Raw genomic sequence first — 21632 nt, forward strand, 5'->3', positions numbered from 1 at the left:
CAATCAATAAGATTGTTGCTTTTGTTGTTGCTGGAGACGATACTGTAAGATAACCTTAAAGGACCATTGGATTTGTGGGTTGAGGCTGCTGTGTTGCTCACTGTTTGAGCAAGCTGACCTATTTTAAGAGTTGATGGTCATCTGTGGAATAGTTCGGGGGGGTTTTACAGTTTTTTTAATATATATATATAAATGGCATCGAGTTTGACCAGAAAAACTCTTCATTGTGTTCTGCGGAGGTTTTTCCTGGTTCCTGCTGACATCTTGTGTTTGCATCGCCGTCTAATTTCCATCGTGCTTCCTCTTCCATCACTATTTTCTGACCGCTGGACTTCACTGTTGCACTTTATCACTCAGTCGAAGGGGGATGAGGTGGGGGGTGGGGGGGGGGGGGGGGGGGTGGCAGACCGGGTCAGACCGGGTCTCACTACATGGATGCAAACACATGCAATAAGTGAAATGTGGGAACAAAAGAAGAGAGTTGTTTAAATGCACGTGGTGGTGGTTTAAACCATTTTTTAGGGTGATTTTCTTTCTGACAGGCAGCCTATTGGTTTCACTTAATTTCTATTAAAAATCAACTTGCAGAGACTTGAAGTAGAGTTTTGAAAACTGACAGGTCTGAAAGGCCAGAAAACATCATGTTAACATGATCTGTCTTTAATTTCTAGTCGATTTCCACAGAAATTAGTTGAAAACAGTGAAAGGAAGGAAATCAATCTGATGGAAGATTTATATATATATATATATATAGAGAGAGAGAGAGAGAGAGAGAGAGAGAGAGAGCAGATGGAGTGTCTTCCGTCATTCACAGCTCCATTTCACAAGTAACGAAGCAGAATGACGTTACAGTAGTGTTTGCATCGTAAGGGCATGCATAGTTAATGTAGCCGGCTCAGTGTTGACCAATGAGAAACCGGCTGGATGTGTGATATTGGTTGGTTTTTAGTGAAAGCATTTCACCTTGTCCTCATTTAAAAAAAAAAAAAAACAGTTGGTCCTGGTTAACTTCTTATAATGGGAAATCATCAATATGTTCTAGTCTGTAGGGAAACGCCATCAAAATCAACAAATGTCTTACATCCAAAGACCGAGCTGTGAAAATCGTTGTTGACATCGGTATCAGAGACAAAGGAGGTGGGACAACCGATTTATCAGAGACGTTAATGTTAATGTTGTTAACGTTAATAATCCTGCAAAATCCCCAAATGATTCGAGCCTAGAAAGAATATCTGAAAATGTGCCCGTCTTTGGAAAAAAAGGTCACTTCTCTTTTCCGTCGTGATCCCCAAAAACCAAACCCATTCTGATCCACGAGGCAAATTGTCAAGTCAGGAAGTGAGTGATTTATTTAATTTTCCACCAGAAAAACTGTGTGGAAGAATACAAGAAAAAACAGATTTCAAAAGGTTTAACTGTCACTGGTCCGAATGACTCCAATGAAAAGTCATCAAAACCGACATTTAATCGATTGGGGTTTGAGAAGATTTTTCATATTTAGGCTCTTTGATCATATTGAGGTAAAAATATCTTCACAAGAGTCTTTATTTCGACATTTACTACGAGATTTATTACGAGAGCTGGAGGTTTGTTTTTGGTTGCCGAGACAACAAGGCACTGCAATGGTTGGAAGTGTCGAGCTGTAACTCGGGAGGTTTGTCGCTTTGAATGTTCATTCGGACGACATCCTTCGAGGTCGGAGCTGCGACTTCTGAGCAGGTTTTTTCCCCCCCCGAGTACACGCCCCCGACGCTAGCTAGGACTGCCATTTTCGTACAGTTCAACGGTTGCTTTCTCGACGTGTTTAAGGGCTACATTAAGTAAATATGCACCACTAGCCGTTCCATTCAGCTCGAGGCGTAAGGTACGCTCGGCCCGAGCGTGCCCCCATGACAACCGATGGGATTGGGGTTTTTTTTCACACTGCTTCACGCTGAGTTTTGGGACGTTTTGCCCATGTTTTTTTTTATTTATTTATTTGTTTTATATATTTAGCAAAGCATTACAGTCCCAACCACTTAGTGAATGTATGAAGTGGAATAGCTGCTAACTTTATTTTGCACGCCTGCAAAATGATTCACCTACCGTACAAGATTGTCACTGATACATGTCGATGTTTTTTGTGCTGCGGTGCCGCATTCAGTTAGAAATGTGCGGCGGGAAAGCTTTGAGTGTGCTTATTATGCTGACGACACTGTCCTCTAAAAACAAAAAACAACAAAAGATCCGCAGCATTAACGACGGTGTTTGGTACCAAGAGACTCTTTCCCGACCGTCGCCACTCTTTGCATGAGATCTACCGTTTGTACGACGCGCACCTCTGACTGTAAAATGACTAAAAACTACACTGTAACTGTAATTACAAACAAAAACACAGTGAATATACACCTCTGACTGAGAAACGTCTGTGATTCTTCTTTTGTAAATAATTCACACTGCTACTATAAGGGGGATACTCACGGATCAGAGCTGTGGCGTCCGGAGATGACTAACAAGAAGAAGCAGCCTTTTTTCTTATCGTCACGTCTTTAATTCTGCAGTGCAGATGTGAACATTTACATCCAGTGGTTTTGTTTGTTTGTGGGGGGGAGGCAATGCTGCATGATGCTGCTTAAATCATCATGGATTTCTCTTAATATTTGACTGTTTGAGTCCAGTTTGGATGGATGAAATGGGTTTTTTATGTCTTTTTTCTGCTGCTTTAGACATAATTCCTTTTGTTCCCAAAATTATTTCACTCAACAATTTCACCTTATCAAACAGTCAGCAAATTTTTGAAGAGCTACTTCCTGGTTTGGCCTGGACTTTAAGCAGGTCGATGGACCATTAAAAAGATTTAACGATTAATGCATTATTGTCTATAGGAATTATGGCCTAAACAAACAAAGTAACACCAAGGATTTAAAAAAGGCCTACACTCTAAACAAGAGGGGGTTCTTCCCCAACATGGTGCTGTGAACACTTGTATAAAGACTCTAAACTATTCATTAAATGAATTGCGACGTTTCAACAAATGAATATATTGCCAGCCTGCCAAACATATGGCCCTCCATTGTGTTTGCTAAAGTTCGCTAACGTAATGTTGATGAAGGAACACGTCAAATTTAACCTTAACCTAATTTGTATATATATATCAGTCAATTGGTTTCAGTTGATTTAAGCAAGAAAATATAAAATTGTAACTTGTAAGGGGATTTCCAGAAGACCAAAAATGTACTCCAGTTCTGTTGATTACAAATTCCTGGTATGTGGAAGTGCAGTATTAAGGTGTTTATTCTTGGCAAACGTTCAATTTCTATCACATTAACAATTCTGCAACTTTGAAGCCTTTGTGTCCTCGAAACTAGATGAGTGCGGATTAAGTGGAAACTCTTAAAACTGTTGAGTCCCACAAATATTTTCAGCCAAATACCTCATGAATCACACAGTTAAATTATAAATGTGTAAAAAAAAAACGATCTGCCCACACATCTCATTGCACATTTGATACGTTAGCGCTGATCTGTATGGAACAACAGGGTGATTATTGTACAGATAGTGTGTCTGTAAGGAGACCAAAACTGCATTGTGTCTTTAGAGGCAAACGCTTGTCTCCATGTTAGCTTAATTTAACCGTATGTTAGCTTTGTGTAACCGTATGCCCCATTCTACCGTCCGTTAATCCGATCAGTTTGAGCCTGAAGTAGTCGTATACCCAGAGAAGGTGAAGAACGTAGGTCCACAATGTGTTTAAGCCTAGCTAGCTTAGCACAAAGACTGGAAGCGGGGGGGACTGCTAGCTCAGCTTGGGCTTAGTTTTTCAAGTATCCTGTTAGCTAACAAGCTAGTCAGCAGTTAATCCTGCGGTCAGCAGGGTTTAGTTGACAGTAAAGTTAGGATTTAGATGCACTGGTGTTCAGTCGCTGCTCCAAAAACAAAAAAGGATAGCTTCCGATGCTAACTGCTGCTAAAACCGTATTTGTTTCCAGACTTCCGGTGCTAAGCTATAAGCTAAACAGATCCTGGACTTATCTGCGTAGCTGGAACTGTATGTTCAGTTGTCACGCGACTCCGAGGATGACAAAAAAAAAAAAAAAAAAAGGAAAGAAAGAAAATTATTTTATAAAATTTCTGAATGTTTCTTCAAAGTTTTTTGCAATAACAGCAGAGTTTCTGTTGTCAACGTAACGAGGATAGAAAAGTTCACATTGTTAGTTCAGTGTGATGATCCGTGAGTGTCTTTCACTTGTAAAATACATGTTAGCGTTTTTTTTTCTATCACGATATGATTGTACAGTTACTGCTTGTATAATTTACAGGTAAAGCATGTATTTTAAACTTTTTGTAAATCCAAACGATAAACTGTGTACATATATACAGAAATGTAGAAAGTAATTAGGTTTGCAGTTAATCTCTAATAGCATGATATTTAGCGGGGTTTAGTATGTATGTACAGGCTGTATGTTAAATCTTTACGAAGGGTAACACTTGAAAAATCACCTGATATCAGACTGCGTGCTGTCAAAGGATAAAACTCTGCAATGCATTTTTTGTGCCTTTTATATCAATGTATGTAATCTAGACAATCTTGAAAGGCTTGTGTACAACCAAAATGACATTAAAATGGTTTTGGGGGCAAATACATCAGTGCCTGCTGCCTTTCTTCCCGGGTGATGGCCTGTTGGCAGAAGCGGTGGACTGAAATTTTTTCCTGCAATCTTCTAATGATGGTTTTATTATTTATTATTATGTCTGAACATACAGCTCTTTAGCCTCACACCACTAGTTGCTAATCAGACTCTAAACGAAATTAGTCTGTCTCTAGCATTAAAAGATTGTTCCCTTATTGTGTATTTTTCCATTGCATTTTCTCAGTTGCTGATATGCTTAGATATTGTGTGATTGTGTATCCTACATTTTGAATTCCACCCCTCATATGGTTTCATTGATCATGCATGCCTGTGGTATATAAGCTGCTACTGAGTCCCTTGTGTTAACTGTCTTATTTTGAGTAGATCCAATTGTAATAAAGACTCTTGTTGATTTATTTCCAGGTGTTGTCTCCCACGGAGCAGAGCCACCCGCCGCCTCCTTCCCCGGACTACCGGACGAAGGGTCAGAGCGACGAGAAGGAGCATTTCCACATCCTTCCTCAGCTCCAGGCCAAGAGGGCCGACTTCCTCACCGTCATGCTCACCGGCACCTTGCCTCAGCGCCGGAGCTACACCACGCCAGAAGAGGAAGTCCAAGAACCCCCGGGACCGAGGGACGATGACGTCACAAAGAGCGAGTCCAACAGCGAGGCGAGCCAGAAGAGCACCGAACGAAGCCAGGACGCCGCGCCTTCGACGCTCATGGCCGAGGACCAGAGGGGCCAAAGGGAGCACGCCTCGGCTGCCGACGCAGACCCCGACCTGGAGGATGCCTCCAAAACCCTCGTCCTCTTCTCGCCGGGAGACACTCGCAAGTCTCCCTCCGGTGGCGAACACGTTCTGGAGGCGGAGTTGGCCACGCCGTGCGCTCTGAATTCCCGCGCCGACCGCCTCGGGGATGCGATCCAGCCTGAATCCTCTGAGACCGGCCGCTTGTCCCCTGCTCTCAGGTCAGACCTGAGGCCCTCCACTCCCATCGCTCCGGCATCACCGCCCTTCACCAAAGTCGAGCGCACTTTCATCCACATCGCGGAGACATCGCACCTCAATGTCATGTCTTCCAACGGTCACTCTGGCAAGGAGAGTGATCGGGAAGTTTTGGCCATCGCGAAGGCGTCAGCTGTGGAGGATGACGCCTGTGAGCAAGGGGGCGCACCGATGACCGAAGAGTCTCCAGAGGAGTCTGTGCCAGACCAAACCACGCCAGCTGACCCCAACCCTGAGAATGCTCCTTCAGCCGTCCTGGCCCAGTCTTTGGAGCCCGTCCCAGAAACCGTGTCGCCAGTCCACGAACATAAAGATCTGTCACAGGAGCATCTGTTATCCAGTGGCGAAGCTGGAAAGCTTCAGGCAACTGGACCAGAAACACCAGCCGCCACAAAACCCAGACTCCGAAGCCGAATCCCAGTACCCATCTCCGAAGAGGATTCAGGCTCGGAGCAGTCCTCGTCTTTCTCTGCTCGGGCTCGGCTCCAGCAGCGAGCCAAGCAGCTGGACTTGGCCCGCACGCTGGTCCTGAAGCAACAGGGCCGCTGGATGAGGAGGAGGATGGTGTCTGGGACGTCGTCGTCCTTGTCCTCTGGGGACGAGGAGCGTCGGAGAGCTTCTGAAACTCTGTCCACAACCGGCTCGGAGGAGGATACGCATACCTCGGACGAGTCCAGGAGGAGCTCTCGTCTGAAACCGACCGAAGAGCAAGGTTCCAAGGAGTGCAGGAGCAGGATCCCCAGGCCTGTCCCCCCCAGAAAGAGGCCATCGGGGGGGCTTGCTGCTGCTGCACCGTCTCCACTCTCCTTGCCAGACTCCGGCACTACCAAAGGGGCATCATCCTTAACTAACGGGTATGATTATGTCGCTTTTTATACAACTGTTAATTAAATATTTTTGCAGAATGTAATGAAATCTTCAATGTACTCTTCTGCCCACAGTAATCCAAAAATTGGACTTAGCACTCTCAACACCCAACGGAAGTCCAAACCTGTCTCACCCAGATCCTCATCCTTGTGTCCCCGTCCGTCCGCCGGCCCGTCTGGCAGCCCTCGAATGCCCCTGCGAGTCCTGTTTGGAACCCGACGCAGCCTTAGCTCCACCCACTGCCGGACTGACAGCCCCTCCCCTCAGAGAGTATGTCCGTCCAGGCAGCCCCTCTCGGTTCGAGCCCCGACCGTCCCCATGCTACCGCCCAGGACTACAACGACCATGCGCCGCAGCGCCTCGCAGGAAGTCACCGCGCAGACCTCCTCTGGCGCCACGACCACCAGGACCAGGCCCAAACCAGCCGGCGCAGCCAAGGGGAAGCCGAACGCCAAGGAGAAGGTGGCGCCCGCTAGATAATACAAAGAGACTCACAGCTGAGACATGTTTGTGTATAATCAGTCTTCGGACAAGCTACGCCTCAAAGGTTCTCACCTGATTCCACATTAGACTGTGAACTTACAATCACCACCTTCGATTCATTTAATGTACACGGAACTTTACTTTTTTTTCCAAGGACAGCTTACTGAACTATCTTCATGGGCTTCCAGTAATCTTGACTGACTGACGTACAGGAGCGTTGCTGCCATGGTGCTATGGATGTGTCTGCTGCTCCCTGGTAAACCCTGATTTAACTGGTTTCTGGAGCTGAGGATCGTGGCCTCCAGCGGGTCCAGTTTCAGAAACTCTCACCTTACACAGTACTCCCACCGCTATACTACTCTTCTATTGACAGTACCCTGCTTGGTTCACATTGCATGGTGAAGTATATCACAAATATATTGAATCCGTTGAAGGAAAACGACATGTACAAAAAAATCTGTACCTTATTTGATATAGTTCTCCACCTTCCTATTGGGATAAACAGGCATTAAAAAAAGACCAAATTGGACTGGTTTGAATGCCCTAATAATGTCATTATGATAAGAGATTCCTAACTATATCCTGTACTCATTATGGTCTTGGATTAAAGAAGAGTTGGATGTGAACACAAAAATAAATTGCTCGGCCGCTCGCCTCCTCCTCATGGTGTGAAAATGGGCATGCTTTAATCATTCTATTTTCTGGGTGTTTTTATTTTTCTTTATGCTCTGAATTGTATATAATAGAATCATTTCCCCATAAATACATCTTTATTTTTTATCTTGCCAAGCAAAATGTAGAGTCTTTAACCTTCTGTTCCAATGTGTTGGCACTATGCCTGTTTTTTGACGCATGAGAAAAACAGGGTTAACCATGAGAGGAAGTTATACCTGCTTGGATTCTGCTGACGGTGCAAAGGTTTGCTGGTTGTTGGAGCCCATGTTGTGTTTGTACGGGATCAACGGGCACTGAGCTGTGAAGTAAAGTCTTGGTCATGTGGACGGGCGTCTTGTCATTCTTTTCTCATTGGCTTAGAGTACAAACTAGGGACCCAACCTGATCTGGATCCAAGCTTTCCACAATGCCTTATATTACGTTTTCAAACACCGCTCAATGTTCAGTGCCTTTAAAAAGTATTCACCTCCAAGGATGTCTTTAAGGTTTAGTGTGTTTCCTCCCCCAGAAAGGAACATTTTTGTATCACCTCGCAATTCCTTTTGTATTTGAGGCTGAGCCTTAAATCTAATTTAATTAAAGCTCACACTTTCCTTTTCAAATATGCGGTCTCATATTTATAAACGCCCTCGTCAAATACAGTTCTGATATGTTTAAATCACAGCACTTCAATCAAAGTTACAGCTGATATGATGCTTCATAAACACCAGATCACATTTTAACCGTGTTTTACACATGAGTAGTGTTGTCATTATGCCCCCAGTAGATGTCTGCAGTGGGGAAATGTACAATTTGAGGTGCTTGTACTTTCTTTTTTGCTCCACTATTATGAATATGATAAATAAATATATAAAATGAATACAAGCATTATTATTAAAATTATTATTATTATTATTATTATTATTATTATTATTATTATTATTATTATCATTGCAACCTATCCAAGGTGAACCGTGCCGTTGCCTAATGTCAGCTCCAGCTTATTATTCTTATTAATGTTATATTATTATGATTCATGTTATATTATTTCTTATGTTATATTATATATTACATTCATGACTTACTATGATTAATATTAATAACTCATTAAACTATTTATTTATTTGTATGCAGTTGTATGTAGTTCCCCATGTCGTCCACCAGGTAGAGGTGATGACGACAGCGGAAACCAGGAAGAAGGAGCGGAAATGACGCAGGTCCAAGATGGCGGCGCAGGTGGAGTTGTTTTGTTTGGAGAGTTTCCCCTCACACCTGAGTCCTCTGGAGGTTTTGATACCAGAATCCGAGCTGGACTCGGTTTTCCAGAATGACAGCGACCCACCGAGCGTCCTCTTCACCCCGCAGCGGCCTCGGGGTTCCGGCAGGCCGGGTATTTTACTGCGCGTTCACCCGACCACCGAGGAGGAGATCGCGGACTGCGGAGGAGGAGACCCCCCCAGAGCCGAGTTCGGGAGCAGGACCCGGGTGTTCACCAGCCGCCTCTTCTTGCGGCACCACGGCTTTCAGAGGCTCGGCACCACGGGGACCGTCCGGCGTCTGGACCCGGTCCCCCTCGACAGAGTGGTGCTGGGAGCCCGCAGCAGGCAGAGCCTCCGCTGGGCCGGGACCGAGCAGTTCATCGGCGCGCTGCTGGAGTTCTGCCGCCCGGGACGATGGCTGCTGGCCCGGCAGGGAGACCCGCTGCTGCTGCCTCGACACCCGCTGCTGGGAGAGGACGCGGGACAGGTGAGACCCGGGACAGGTTGTTTACGGACTGAAGACCGTCAACACTTCATCAATAAATTAGTTTATAAAAATGTTGAATAATTAAATTATTCATCAAGTATTTCTGATACAAATGATTAAACTTCCACACTAGAAAAGAAAACTTTAACCTGTAGCTGTTTATTCTTTTTAGTCTCCTTTAAGTTTTGATATTAGGTGACAGCATCAAAAAATAAAGCTCTAATTTCCCAAATTCTGCTAAAATCAGACACTAATTTTAACTAAAAATGACATTATTTGGAGTTTTATTTGTTCATTTTAATTGAAAGTCTTTATAAATTCATCCTGAGAACCAAACAGCTGTTTTATTATTTTAGTTCTGACATGTTATAGCATCGGAAAAATCCAAAAGTGTAAAAACTCTTATTATAACTCTTATGTCTTCTTTTATCAGCACCGCTAGATATCTCTTCATTTCTGATAAAGTCAGACACGTAAGTGTTCAATAGAAATGCCATCATTCAGAGTTTGAGTATTATTTATTAATTTAATTGAAAATAATTATAATAATAATAATACGTAGGTATGATATAGCGCTTTTCCAGGTGCTCAAAAACAAACTAAATCAAAACAAGAGAACAACATCCATCCATTTTCTACCGCTTATCCTGTATTTTAGGGTCACGGGGGGGCTGGAGCCGATCCCAGCTCAAGAGAACAACAATACAAGCAAAAAACAAAATATAAAATGCAAAACAAATACAAAAGGGCTGCTTTGAAGTTTGTCGTTTCTTCTGTGTGTGTTTTTTAGGAGCAGCTGTTAGAGCTGTTGGTGTTGGACTGCAGTCCTGTGACTCAGGGACAGATCACCGCCGACACCTCTCTGGTTCTGACCGACTACTGGGACTCTGTGGACCCCCCGAGCGCTGCCGCCCCCCCACCCTGCAGGCCCCTCGGTCTGTGCGTGTCGGACTTCGCCCACTACGCCAACGGCCTCGGAGGGGGGCGCTCTCTCCTCGACAACAGGAAGCTGCTGGGCTCTGGGTTCTCGGGGGTCCTGCAGGCTCTGGAGTGCAGGGTGGACGTCCGGGTGGTGGACGCCCGCCGATGGGTCGGGGTCAAAGGTCAGCAGGGAGCCGCGGTGGACGTGGACAGCTGCGTGTTCGTGAGCAAGCAGCTGCTCCTCCGGCTCGGCCTTTTTAACCAGGAGTGGGTGAACCTGTCGAGGCCGGGCGGGTCCTCCAGGGGGGGCGTCTGCAGACAGCGGCTGGTCTCTGTGCTGGCGGTGGATCTGACGCGGAGTCCGGACTTGCAGAACCACGACGAAGTCGGTTTCATATCGGCAACTCTGTGGTTCAACATGACGGAAGGCGACGCAGTCCCGGTGAACAGCTGCACGCTGAGGATGAAGGTGCTTGAACACAACACACACTGAACACACCGGTGGTTCGAACCCGGGGGTGGAGGACCCCTTCAGGGTGGGGGACCCCTTCAGGGTCGTGGCATGAATCTAAGCAGGTCACAAAATAATTACCATGGTAGGAAGTAAGAAAAAAAACAACATTCCCGACACAGAATTACATTTATTTTCATAAGTTTGTAATAATTCTCAAGCTATATCCTGATATATATATATATATATTTTCACATTAAAAGCCCAGGCCTGACAACTGTTATTGTGAAAAATCAGAACTAGTGGATAATAACGTCCTTGTTGTTTTGTCTCAGAGGTGGAGACCGTCTCCTTCGGCGCCCGGCGCCCGTCACTCTCACAGTTTCTGTCGCTCGGCTTCTCCGGCGTTCGCCAGCGAGCTTCACCTCCAGCCCGTCGCGTCTCCGCTGTACAACGACCTCGGTTGCCACGACAACCTGCTGTCTGAACACTTCAGTACCCCCAGGTCTGTGTCCCGGGGGTTCCATACGGCACACTTAGAGCATGTGGTATTATTTAGTGTAAACATAATAATTATATGTTCTTCTATGTGTAAACATTCAATTTATTATTATTATTTGCCTGTTTTTTTGGGGGGGGGGGTAATCTAACTCCTGCATTTTTCAACATAGAACTATAAAAAAAATGCCTGCTCACATTCCTACAATTTTAATTTTTCTTATGTGATTTCTGGTCAGAATGTAGGGAAATGTGTGCTCCCAGTCTAACCAGTTTGCCCCCCCCCCCCCCCCCCTCTTGTGCAGACTGGTTTCACAGGGAGACATCCTGACGGTTCCAGCTGAAAACCATCCAGACCTGCTGGAGAACAATTCAGAGAGAATACACAGGTACCACGTTTATGAAGAGGACACGGACGTGATCACTAATAAGTTCAGCTTCATATAAACACCATGAATATGTAGAGATCACAAGTATGATTACTGCCTTAAACATCGCTATGACGATATGCAGGAGATGATTTCCTCATCATAGGGAGTAATCAAGTTACATTACTTTAATATTATGATACTTGGATTAGGTCACTTCTTACACTCTTACATTAAATCAAAGTATATAAACTCGGTAAATACTGTTGATGGTGTTGACCAGCTCGATGTCTGTGTGACCCTTGACCTCTGTCAGGTGTCCAGTGCTGTTCTTCAGAGTGCAGAAGGTGTGTCCGTCTGCAGACAGAGAAGAAGATGAAGAAGATGATGGAGGAGGAGGAGGAGGGGCTCACCTGGCTGACAGACTGCACACCTCACTCTACATGGTGACATACGCATTTTTTTTGTGTGAAAAACAATAATCATAAATCATAAGGTGTCCCTGCATAAGTCAAGGATGAATAAATAATGACGTGTGTCCGTCCAGCGGGCGTCCACCAGCAGCCCCGTCCCCTGCTCCTCTGTGGACGAGTCGTCTCTGTGGACCAGCTTGTCTCCTCCGGGCCTCATCAAGACCGTGGAACTCCTCAGCAGCATCATCCTCCCTCACCTGCACCACAGGTAACACTCACCTGTCCGATGGCAGCGCTGACAACAGGAAGTATGTCATGTGATCAGTGATCAGCAGCGTCCTGTGTGTCACAGCTCTTTGTCCGGCTGCACCGTCCTCCTCCACGGCCCGGCAGGAAGTGGGAAGGTGACGGCGGTCGGCGCGGCGAGCCGCAGGCTGAACCTCCACCTGCTGAAGGTACGACAGCCGAGGTGGACTGTGTGAGTGTTAGGCTGCCGTCACACGTTGTCATAGTGACACTTCCTGTGTGACAGGTGGACTGCGTGAGTGTGTGCGCCGACACTCCTGCGGCCTCGGAGGCCAAGCTGGCCTCGGTGTTCCAGCGGGCCGAGGCCCTGCAGCCCGGCGTCCTGCTGCTCAGGAACCTGCAGCTCCTGCTCAGACCTCGAGGCGCCGCCGAGGAGGACGGGAGAGTCCAGGCGGCGCTCTGCCAGCTGCTCCACAGCGCCCCCACCAGGTCACCGACTGCCTCTGGCCCTCTGACTGTTGAAGCGTTTTCCTTTTAACAGTTCTGTCTAACTGTTTGTCAACGTGTTGTGTTCCAGCGTCGTGGTGGTGGCGACGGTCTGTAGACCTCGGCAGCTGTCGGCGGGCGTCATGGCGGCGTTCGTCCACCAGGTGGAGTTGGAGAGCCCCACAGAGGAGCAGCGGCGCTCCATGCTGGTCGGCCTGAGCCGAGACCTTCACCTGGGGAGGGACGTCAACCTGGAGAGGCTCTCCAAACTCACAGCGGTACGTCACTGTTAAGGGTCGGGGTACAGACCACTACAGACCACTACAGACCACTACCGACCGTCTACAGACCACTACAGACCCGTCTACAGCTGACAGAAGTACTCTGCATCAGTTAGTCTAAAAGGATAATTCCAGTTGGTCTAAATGTGAAACCCTGATGGTGAATGTGTTCATGAAGGATTCCTCCTCCTCCTCCTCCTCTTCTTCAGGGGTTTGTGTTGGGAGATCTCAGAGTTCTGCTGGTTGAGGCCGGTCGAGCCGCCTGTAGGAGGCTGATTCACACCTGGTGAGAATTGAATAAGCTGCTCATGTTATTAACGTTGTGGTTATATGTATAACAGTGAGGTTGTGTTGTAGTGTTGGCCGGCAGGAGGAGGATCTGTGCTCCAGTGGCGTGACCATCCTGAACCAGGACTTCAGCTCCGCCCTAGAGACCCTGCAGGACGCCCAGTCCACGGCCATCGGAGCCCCCAAGGTGACGGCTGTTTATAAGATGTGACCAAAGGCCCGTTACGATGCTGCCGAGTGTTTACGTCCTCTCTAACCCCCGAACAGATCCCAGACGTGCGTTGGGAGGACATTGGAGGTCTGCAGCAGGTGAAGAAAGAGATCCTGGACACGGTTCAGCTTCCTCTACAGCGTCCAGAGCTCCTGTCCCTGGGTCTGAACCGGACCGGGGTCCTGCTGTACGGACCACCGGGGACGGGGAAAACTCTGCTGGCCAAAGCCGTGGCGACCGAGTGCTCCATGACCTTCCTCAGGTAGGAAACGGCTTCACCTTCCTAAAACTCGGGGGTTGAAACGCTCCGGTCTGGTCTGTTCAACAAATCAACACAAACCCATTTTTATTGTTTTATTATTATTTATTATAAAAATGTTTCCATGCCTTTGTGTTCCCACGTTAAATATTCTCCACATTCATTGAAATGTATTTGTAGGAGCTGTTGATTTGTCGTTAGTATTAATTTGGTGTTTTACTAATTACAATATTATTGTTTGATTTTTTTATTCTCAATATTTGCTCTTTCAGATTACATCTTTGATAGTATTTTTTTTCCGCTAGTTATTTGTTTAGTGAAGTATTTTCATTTTTTTAAGTATTTTGTTTTGAATTTGGGTAATACTGTGGGCAGCTGAGATTATACAGGTAGGTAGGTAGGCATAGGACCAGCATGCACCTGTCCTTTGGAAAATAAACCATCAAAAACGGTGGTATTTGAATGCTTGTGATTTTGAGCTCCTTCAACCTGTTTGTGTGTTTCAGCGTGAAAGGTCCGGAGCTCATCAACATGTACGTGGGTCAGAGTGAAGAGAACATCAGAGAAGGTGTGTGTTCTCGCCCGGCGGATCGTTCTGGTGCATTTTTAAACGTGTACTCGTCATCGCGTTAATATCTCGTTGTGTGTTTTGTCGTGTCCAGTGTTCTGCAGAGCACGTTCAGCAGCTCCGTGTGTCATCTTCTTCGATGAGCTGGACTCTCTGGCTCCCAACAGGGGGCGCAGTGGAGACTCTGGAGGAGTGATGGACAGGTGAGTGTTTACCTGCACCGATGACCCTCAGTTATTTGTTGCTTTTTATTAGGTTTAATTGGGTATTATGTTTATTCTGTATTTTATTGTGAAGTTTGACAGCAGGATCAATAGTTTGAGTTTTATCTCCGCTCAGAGTCGTGTCTCAGCTCCTGGCCGAGCTCGATGCTTTGCACTCATCTGTCGGGGTTTTTGTGATCGGAGCCACAAACCGTCCAGACCTGCTGGACCAATCGCTGCTGAGGCCCGGCAGGTCAGAGGTCACACACACACAAACACACCTACCTGCTATCATGTGGACACAACACTCTTTTACTTAAAAAAGAAATCTTTTAATGTGTGTACAATATCTTTAGAGGTGCTCGGTGAATTTGTGTATAGCCCTGTATAGCAAGACATACATCGGCCGCTTTACTACAGCGGTTCAAACCCCAAATAAACAATTAAGCTGTGATTTAATTACGATAATCGGATAAAAAGGATGCTGAAATAACGACATAATGACGGTGATTTGTAAAAAGTCCGAAGTCGTGGTCTGTCTGCAAGACGACGAGCGAATAACTTTTTAAAATGCTTGTTTTCTGAATGGAGTTCAGTTTGATTGGAAGTAGGCTATGCTAACATGGTAGCTGCTCCATAAACACATCTATTAGCATCTTTGCATTGACGTTGTAATATCACACACCTTTAGTCTCTCCTGAAGTAAAAGTTGTGTTAAGGTATTATTAGTGTTTCTGCACATTTCCATAAACCTCAGAATTAGACATGTGTTGTCCCACATTAATGTCTAATTTATAAGTTACTCAAATAATAACTGACAACGGGTCCCCTTCGGATGTCGTGTCTCTTTTTCAGGTTTGACAAACTGGTCTATGTGGGGATCAACGAGGACCGAGTCTCTCAGCTGCAGGTCCTCCAGGCCATCCTCAGAAAGTAAGAACAGCTCCCCCTACTGGAACAACAATGTAAAAATCTAAAAAAAGGAATAATAATGATTCTGCATTAGTCCTTTTAACCTCGACTCTGTGAGGACAGAGAGTTTCTCTGTTCTGGTGGATTCTGAACCCAGGATGTTGTTAATGTTGCCTTCAGGTTCCAGATAGACCCCGCTGTGGACCTGCAGCAGGTGGTGGATCGCTGCCCCGATCACATGACCGGCGCCGACCTGTATGCTCTCTGTTCAGACGCTATGACGGCCGCCATCAAGAGGAAGATCTCCCTCATCGACGATGGTAAGAAACCACAAACGCAACACACAACAGGAAGTGGTACTTTAACATCTGTGAATATTTAAGTAATGTAAATGTAACATTTAAATGTCCTATTTAGTCATTTATTTTTCATTTAAAAGGGATGAACAGTTTAAAACATTCATGTTACCATTTGTCTTTTTTATTGTTTAATTCTGATTTACCTTATTTAAACATTTTACTAAAATGGATGTTTAAAAAAAATGAACACAAAAAAAATATTCCAGTATGTTTTAGAGTTTTAAGCCAGACATTTTCATATCGTCCCGTGTCTCTCTCAGGTCTGGACTCCGAGGACTCTCCCGTCCTCGTCTCCGTCGAAGATTTCTCCTCGGCGTTGGAAAACTTCAAGCCGTCGGTTTCAGACGAGGAGCTGCTGAGATACAGAAGCATTCAACAGAAACTCACCGCAAAGTGAAAATCAGATGATCCGACGATGACTCTCCCATAGAATATAAATCTAATTTAAGAGCTAATTTAGTGTCAATCACAATTGTACAATAATGTAAATGATGTAAATTAGAAGTTAACTTATAAAATTGTAAAATTTTATTTAATAAATACAGATAAACTTTATAAAACTGTATTATTTATTCATGTTTTTTTCCTGACTGAAGTGGCGTCGCTATGCTGTCTGCTAACAAGTCGGATCAGCCAATCGGGTGGAGAGTTTCTTCACGCACACACCACAAACCTGTTAAGTGAAACTTAATTCATGTAGCTTATAAAAAAATATATTTTTTATGATTTACAGTTTGTTTGTGACTGTGGCATACCAGCCCTGCATTCACTGCAGTACTGCTACCTTATAGTATTATAACTTCATAAATATGCCGACTCAATCACGCATGTATTTAATAATATTTCATAATACACAGATGTTTAAAAACTGTTTCCAGATGTGAAGAAGGATGAAAGAAAAAGTCATGAAACTTTGAATTATGATGCAGATTTTTATCATTTTTGTCAAAACAAAAACTAAAGTGGTCATTTTTTTATGCATCTGTACATTCGATCAAATAACATTTTCGTTCTCAAACACATCAGTTAAGGCTGCTTTCTACATTCCACTGCAGTCGTAAACACTATTATATGACATTTTAGTGCACAATATCACAATCTGCCAGTTTACTGTAAATTTTGAATTTTTTTTAATCAGTTAAGCAAACATGAAATAAAGAAATAAAAAAAAACAGCTATTTGGCAGATATCAAGTTTTGGCTTCACCAAGTCATGACAGGGTGGGATGCTAAGCTATTCAATTTTTCATTTTGTAAAATGTTCAAAACAGAATCACCTCAACAAACAAAGCAGTGCAGCATAGAGGAACCACTCTTTTTTACACTTGACGCAAAGCAAGTAGCCTCGACAAAAAAAACAGATTGTTTGAAATGAAATGATGTCACAGTTGAAACACACAGTTGACAGTTAAACAATACATTTAATCGGAGCAGCATTGCTAAACGAAAAAAACACCGTAAATTACAGCGTGTAATTTAGCTGTCTGCTAATGTAAAGCTATACAGAAAGGAATGGTTAGCATAGTTAGCTAGGTCGCTCACACATACCTCCCTGACAGATTCAACCCCTTTCCTCACAGTTAAATGCATTTATTCTGCCACACCTCATTAAATGTTGTCATACAAATTATTCATCATCATGAAAATGTTCGTAAAATACTCTCAGCTATACGGTTTGCTTTGGCTATAGTGAGCTAGCTACCTTTCGTTAGCTACACCGACGTCACTTTATGAACTTATGAATCTGCCCACCGTCAAATGCTAGATAAGTTATCTCACTAGCTATATCATCTCGCTAGCTATGTCAAGACAACTGTTATCAAACCACCTGTAAAGTCATGTGCATTCAGATTTAGCTTAGCATCGGCTAACAAGTATTGTTGTTGCCTTACAAAATATTAGCACAGGGGCAGTTAGCAAACATTTGCAGTTAGCTTACTTGCTAACGGGTATAATGAGAACTGATAGCAGCTAGCTATCTAGGTAGCCTGCATTTAAACTATATTTAAAACAATCTCAGCAGAACTGAATATGCAACGTAGCATGGCTAGCCGCTCCTCAAAATGGAAAAGTAAAGCAGAAATGGCAAATAGAATACATCTCAAGATATCCAGAACCTTTCAAAGTATTTTTTATCACTTAATTTCAATCATCCCATCATATTTGGGCGACACTTTATATGAGGCCTAAGTCAATATCACTTTTTTTACAACTGGTTAACAAAGATTAAGTTTCTGTGATGGGTGTGTCACTATGAAGATTTAAAAAACAAAAAAATTCCTTTTTGTATTGAATGACGGGCAGTAAAAACGACACTAAGTTGAGAAGTTATACATAAAGTGTTGCCATGTTAGATTGGACTGAAGATTGCCATTGACGTTTTCACCGGTCAGGTTTCAATAAGCATTATTTGTTAATCACATGAACAACAGAAAAGGTTGGAACTTTCTTCAACCAATGAAATCTTAGTCAAATACTAGTTAAAAAGGATGTTTTGGGCTAGTTGCCACTGTTAAGTTTGCATATGTTTTTTCTGTGATGTGGCCAAACGTAATGAAAATCAAGGCTTTTTTGTTCCAAAACTCATTCTACCCATTTTTATGAAAAGTCAAACGAGTTTGACTAAAACCTAGAAGCTCCAATCTGTCTGAGTCTGTCTGAAATGCGTGACCCGCAACGACAGCACAGACAATTAAGCTAATTCCTCTCCGTTTCTATCGGGGGGAAAAAACATTAGCATCCTTGTTTTCTGGTTGAAGTGCATCGTGGAACATCTCGGCTGTATGATATGACGCTTCGTATCGTGAAGTTTTTGATCTGACAGAAGAACGTGAGGCAGCAGTTTGGCGTCCCGTCAAAAGTTTAATCAACAGCAGGTTTGGAGTTTTCTGAGACTCGAACACATGGACCTGGAGACCTGATAGAAGACAGTTTTGGTTTCAGGATAGGAGTGATGCACAAGCCACAGTCGTTACAGTCTAAAGAGTGTTTGAAGAGAGTATAGGCCGAAGATGGTAGTCCATGTCTTGGGTGTAAAATTCCAATTTTTGTATTCATTTTTTTTTAATCTGGAGGTCTCGATCTCTGTGGTTCGTCCTCTGGCGTCACTCTGTTTTGAGGTTCCTGGATTTTAGTTCGTCGCTGGGGCAAAGATTCAACACGCAGCTCTTCTTCGTCTTTCATTTCTAACAAGCAGATCCTCTCCGGTAAGGACTCAGGTGAAGTGGGGCATCCGGCTGCAGGTCCTGGAAGAGAGGTAACGTTGGGTGGTTTTTTTTGTTGTTGTTTTTTTTGACAATTCCATTCGATTAAAAATATCCTCACAAAACAGATGTGGCGATGCAAATGTCAAATATGAACAGAATGTTTAGGATGGAAGATTCAGGTGGTGTTGGGTCAGCATGTTTCTACAGCAGCCCAGAGTGGACAAACCAAACGCCGGCTCTAGAGAGAGCCTTTCTGATTTATTCGTTACTTTAAGGCCACTGTAGTTTTTACGACACGCTTGTGATATATTATCATTACGGTACGGATGGCTTCAGAGCGAAAACGGGGTTTGCCACGGCTTTGAACATGGAGACTCACATTACCACACCCTTGGAAAGATCGGGGTGATCGGACAAGTATTAAGATGTGATCATAGTCATGGTGACGTCACTCGTTGGTGTGTGAACTCTGGTTTCTAAGCCTCAAATTTTTTTTTTGTTAGTTTTAGACCAGCGAAAGGAAGTGACCATATTTGGACTGCGGAGGAGCGACGGGTGGATCTGACAAACACAAGCTGTCTCTGGACCAATGTGAGCTTCTATCGTAGACCTCTGGGAGACCTACAATACGGTTTGTCTCTATTTCCGATTCATTGACGACACAAGATGATTCTCAACGCTGATTGGCTTTGCATTGACAAATTACTCTCATCGCGTTTGTTGTGAATGCACCTTTTAGTCCTCAGAGCCACGTATTATATATATATTTATTTTAGAAACAAACTGCAGTCCAGTTCAATGTGTCTGATGTTATTTTGTGTGTGTAGCTCCATCGTAGCCTGATTAGGTTTTCCTGCCCTCCCCCCCTAACCACTTCCTGTGTCTCGTTGATGGTGGGGGGGTTCAGCATTCCTCCATGCAACATAAGCCATATTTACCGCTTACGTGGCCTTTGCTACTTTTGTGCGCTTCATCCTTTTCCTCCTCATGAGGGTCACCTGAGGCCTCTTCAACCCTGCGATCAGCAGCAGCAACCTGGGCCGCGACTTGGTGAGCCAGCTTCTCAGTAGCGTCCCCTTGGGAAACCTGCGGGAACAGCAGCAGCGGTCCGTTAGAGCCTGGACAGAACCAGAACCAGAACCAGAACCAGCAGGATTCTAACAAGCTCTGGTTCGTAGTCATTTTACTTCTCACTTCTTCACAGTCTGAACAGCCGATGTAAAGCAACATTACGATTCATGCCCGTCTTCTGCAAACTTAACAAACAACCAGATCAAAGCCGATATTTGAACACGCAATCGACCAGCTGGAGTCGCTGAATTGTCAATAAAAGATCTGTAAGATATCTATCACTAAGTCGGGGAAAGGAACACAAATGGCAGCCGAGCGTTCGAACCTAAAAAAAAAAGAACAGTTTCAAGAGATTTATAAAAGACAGAAGAACTAAACAGGCCTTCGGTGACCTTAGAAAGCAAGTTTCCATCCCAGGTCTCATGAGACGTACATGATGTTTTACAGCTGAGCAAGTTTCCTGTGGTTGCTCTTTGCGCTCTGACGTGGAAGCAAAATTAAATGAAACCGTCGTTAACATCCATCGCAGTTAACAGAAGCACTTCTTGCCTCAGCCTCAGACTCTGGCCTCTTTTTTTTTTTTAAGTTTGAATCTGGGATTCGACATCTTGTGACCCGGCCTTAACCCAATCCCCATCCACTCCTCTCGCGCTCTTTTTTTCCTGCCGCCTCCACATCCCTAAAGCCCGGATTAGTAAAGCAGGACAGTACCTCAACCAGTAACACTCCTCACCGAAGCGCCATAGCAACAACAACAACAACAAAAAACGCCTCCTCCTGGGGAAGCTTCACATTCTCGTCAAGCGGCCTTTAATAAAAAAAAAAAGGTGCAGCGTGGCAGTGGCAGCTGCAAACCTTTGTGTCTTTATACGAGTTGTGACCTGCTGAACGCGATGGAAAAAAAACCCTTTGTTGCTGTTTCGAGCACACTGAAATCAGCCAGAGAGAAATCTAGCAACGTGTAGACGTGGGCGGACCTCGCTGACGCCATTGTTGTCCCCAGCAGGGCTCGATGTTAAATGTACCGAGGGGAACATTGTTTGTGTAGCTCACCCTCCCCCCCCCTCCATCTATCCCTCATTATCCTCATGTGATTGTCTCCAGTTTTGTCTTCTCCTCAAATGCATCTTGACTTCTTCTTCTCCTCCCATGTGACAGCAGCCATCTTTAAATCCCCTCAGGGTCACGTTCATGTTCAGGCCTCTTATTTGACCTTTCTCTTGTTTTAGTTTCTCTCTTTCCTGATTTGTTTTTCTTGTCGTTTTTAGTTCCCCCCCTCGAAGAAATCGTCCTCCTCTTCCTCTGCAGATCCGTCTTATAGAAGCACCTTACCTGCTCACACCTTTCTCATTCACAGTTGTATTTTGTTAGATTCTCATCCTCCTACTTCCTCCTCCTCCTCCATCATAGCAGACATCTTTGTTTTCTATTACTGACCGGTCGCCGACGTCCTTAGAGTCAGAAGAACCAGGTAACTTTGACATTGTCCTCGTCCGTCCGGCCTGTAGCAGCTAGCGAGAGGAG

At 44.6% G+C, this 21632-nt stretch overlaps 2 protein-coding genes and 1 long non-coding RNA gene across 5 annotated transcripts in view; 2 read left to right on the forward strand and 1 right to left on the reverse strand.

Annotated features, from left to right (window-relative positions):
• Positions 1 to 7967, forward strand: part of ttbk1a (tau tubulin kinase 1a) — a 34477-nt gene extending 26510 nt beyond the window's left edge. For all 3 annotated transcript variants that reach the window (XM_084005404.1, XM_084005402.1, XM_084005403.1), the window contains 2 exons: positions 5034 to 6472; positions 6560 to 7967. In XM_084005404.1, the coding sequence (XP_083861530.1) occupies positions 5034 to 6472; positions 6560 to 6965 (1845 nt within the window). In that variant the 3' untranslated portion in view covers positions 6966 to 7967. The remainder of the gene's footprint in view (positions 1 to 5033; positions 6473 to 6559) is intronic.
• Positions 7968 to 8846: 879 nt separating this feature from the next.
• Positions 8847 to 16378, forward strand: pex6 (peroxisomal biogenesis factor 6; the record flags this gene model as incomplete). The annotated part of the gene is made up of 18 exons (XM_084005966.1): positions 8847 to 9368; positions 10159 to 10758; positions 11076 to 11245; positions 11544 to 11627; positions 11923 to 12052; positions 12154 to 12287; positions 12372 to 12474; positions 12552 to 12754; positions 12843 to 13029; positions 13242 to 13318; positions 13390 to 13507; positions 13588 to 13793; positions 14297 to 14358; positions 14453 to 14561; positions 14698 to 14814; positions 15417 to 15494; positions 15654 to 15793; positions 16093 to 16378. 18 exons carry the CDS (start codon positions 8847 to 8849, stop codon positions 16227 to 16229), a joined length of 3177 nt encoding a protein of 1058 aa, XP_083862092.1. The 3' UTR covers positions 16230 to 16378.
• Positions 16379 to 18582: 2204 nt separating this feature from the next.
• On the reverse strand, positions 18583 to 21632 carry LOC311010698. Its single transcript, XR_014596824.1, has 3 exons — positions 21546 to 21632; positions 19976 to 20123; positions 18583 to 19076 (listed from the first exon to the last, which is right to left on the reverse strand). It is a non-coding gene; the product is annotated as an uncharacterized lncRNA (long non-coding RNA).

Source organism: Eutrigla gurnardus, assembly GCF_963514095.1.
Source record: "Eutrigla gurnardus genome assembly, chromosome: 3".
Taxonomy (NCBI): Eukaryota; Metazoa; Chordata; class Actinopteri; order Perciformes; family Triglidae; genus Eutrigla; species Eutrigla gurnardus.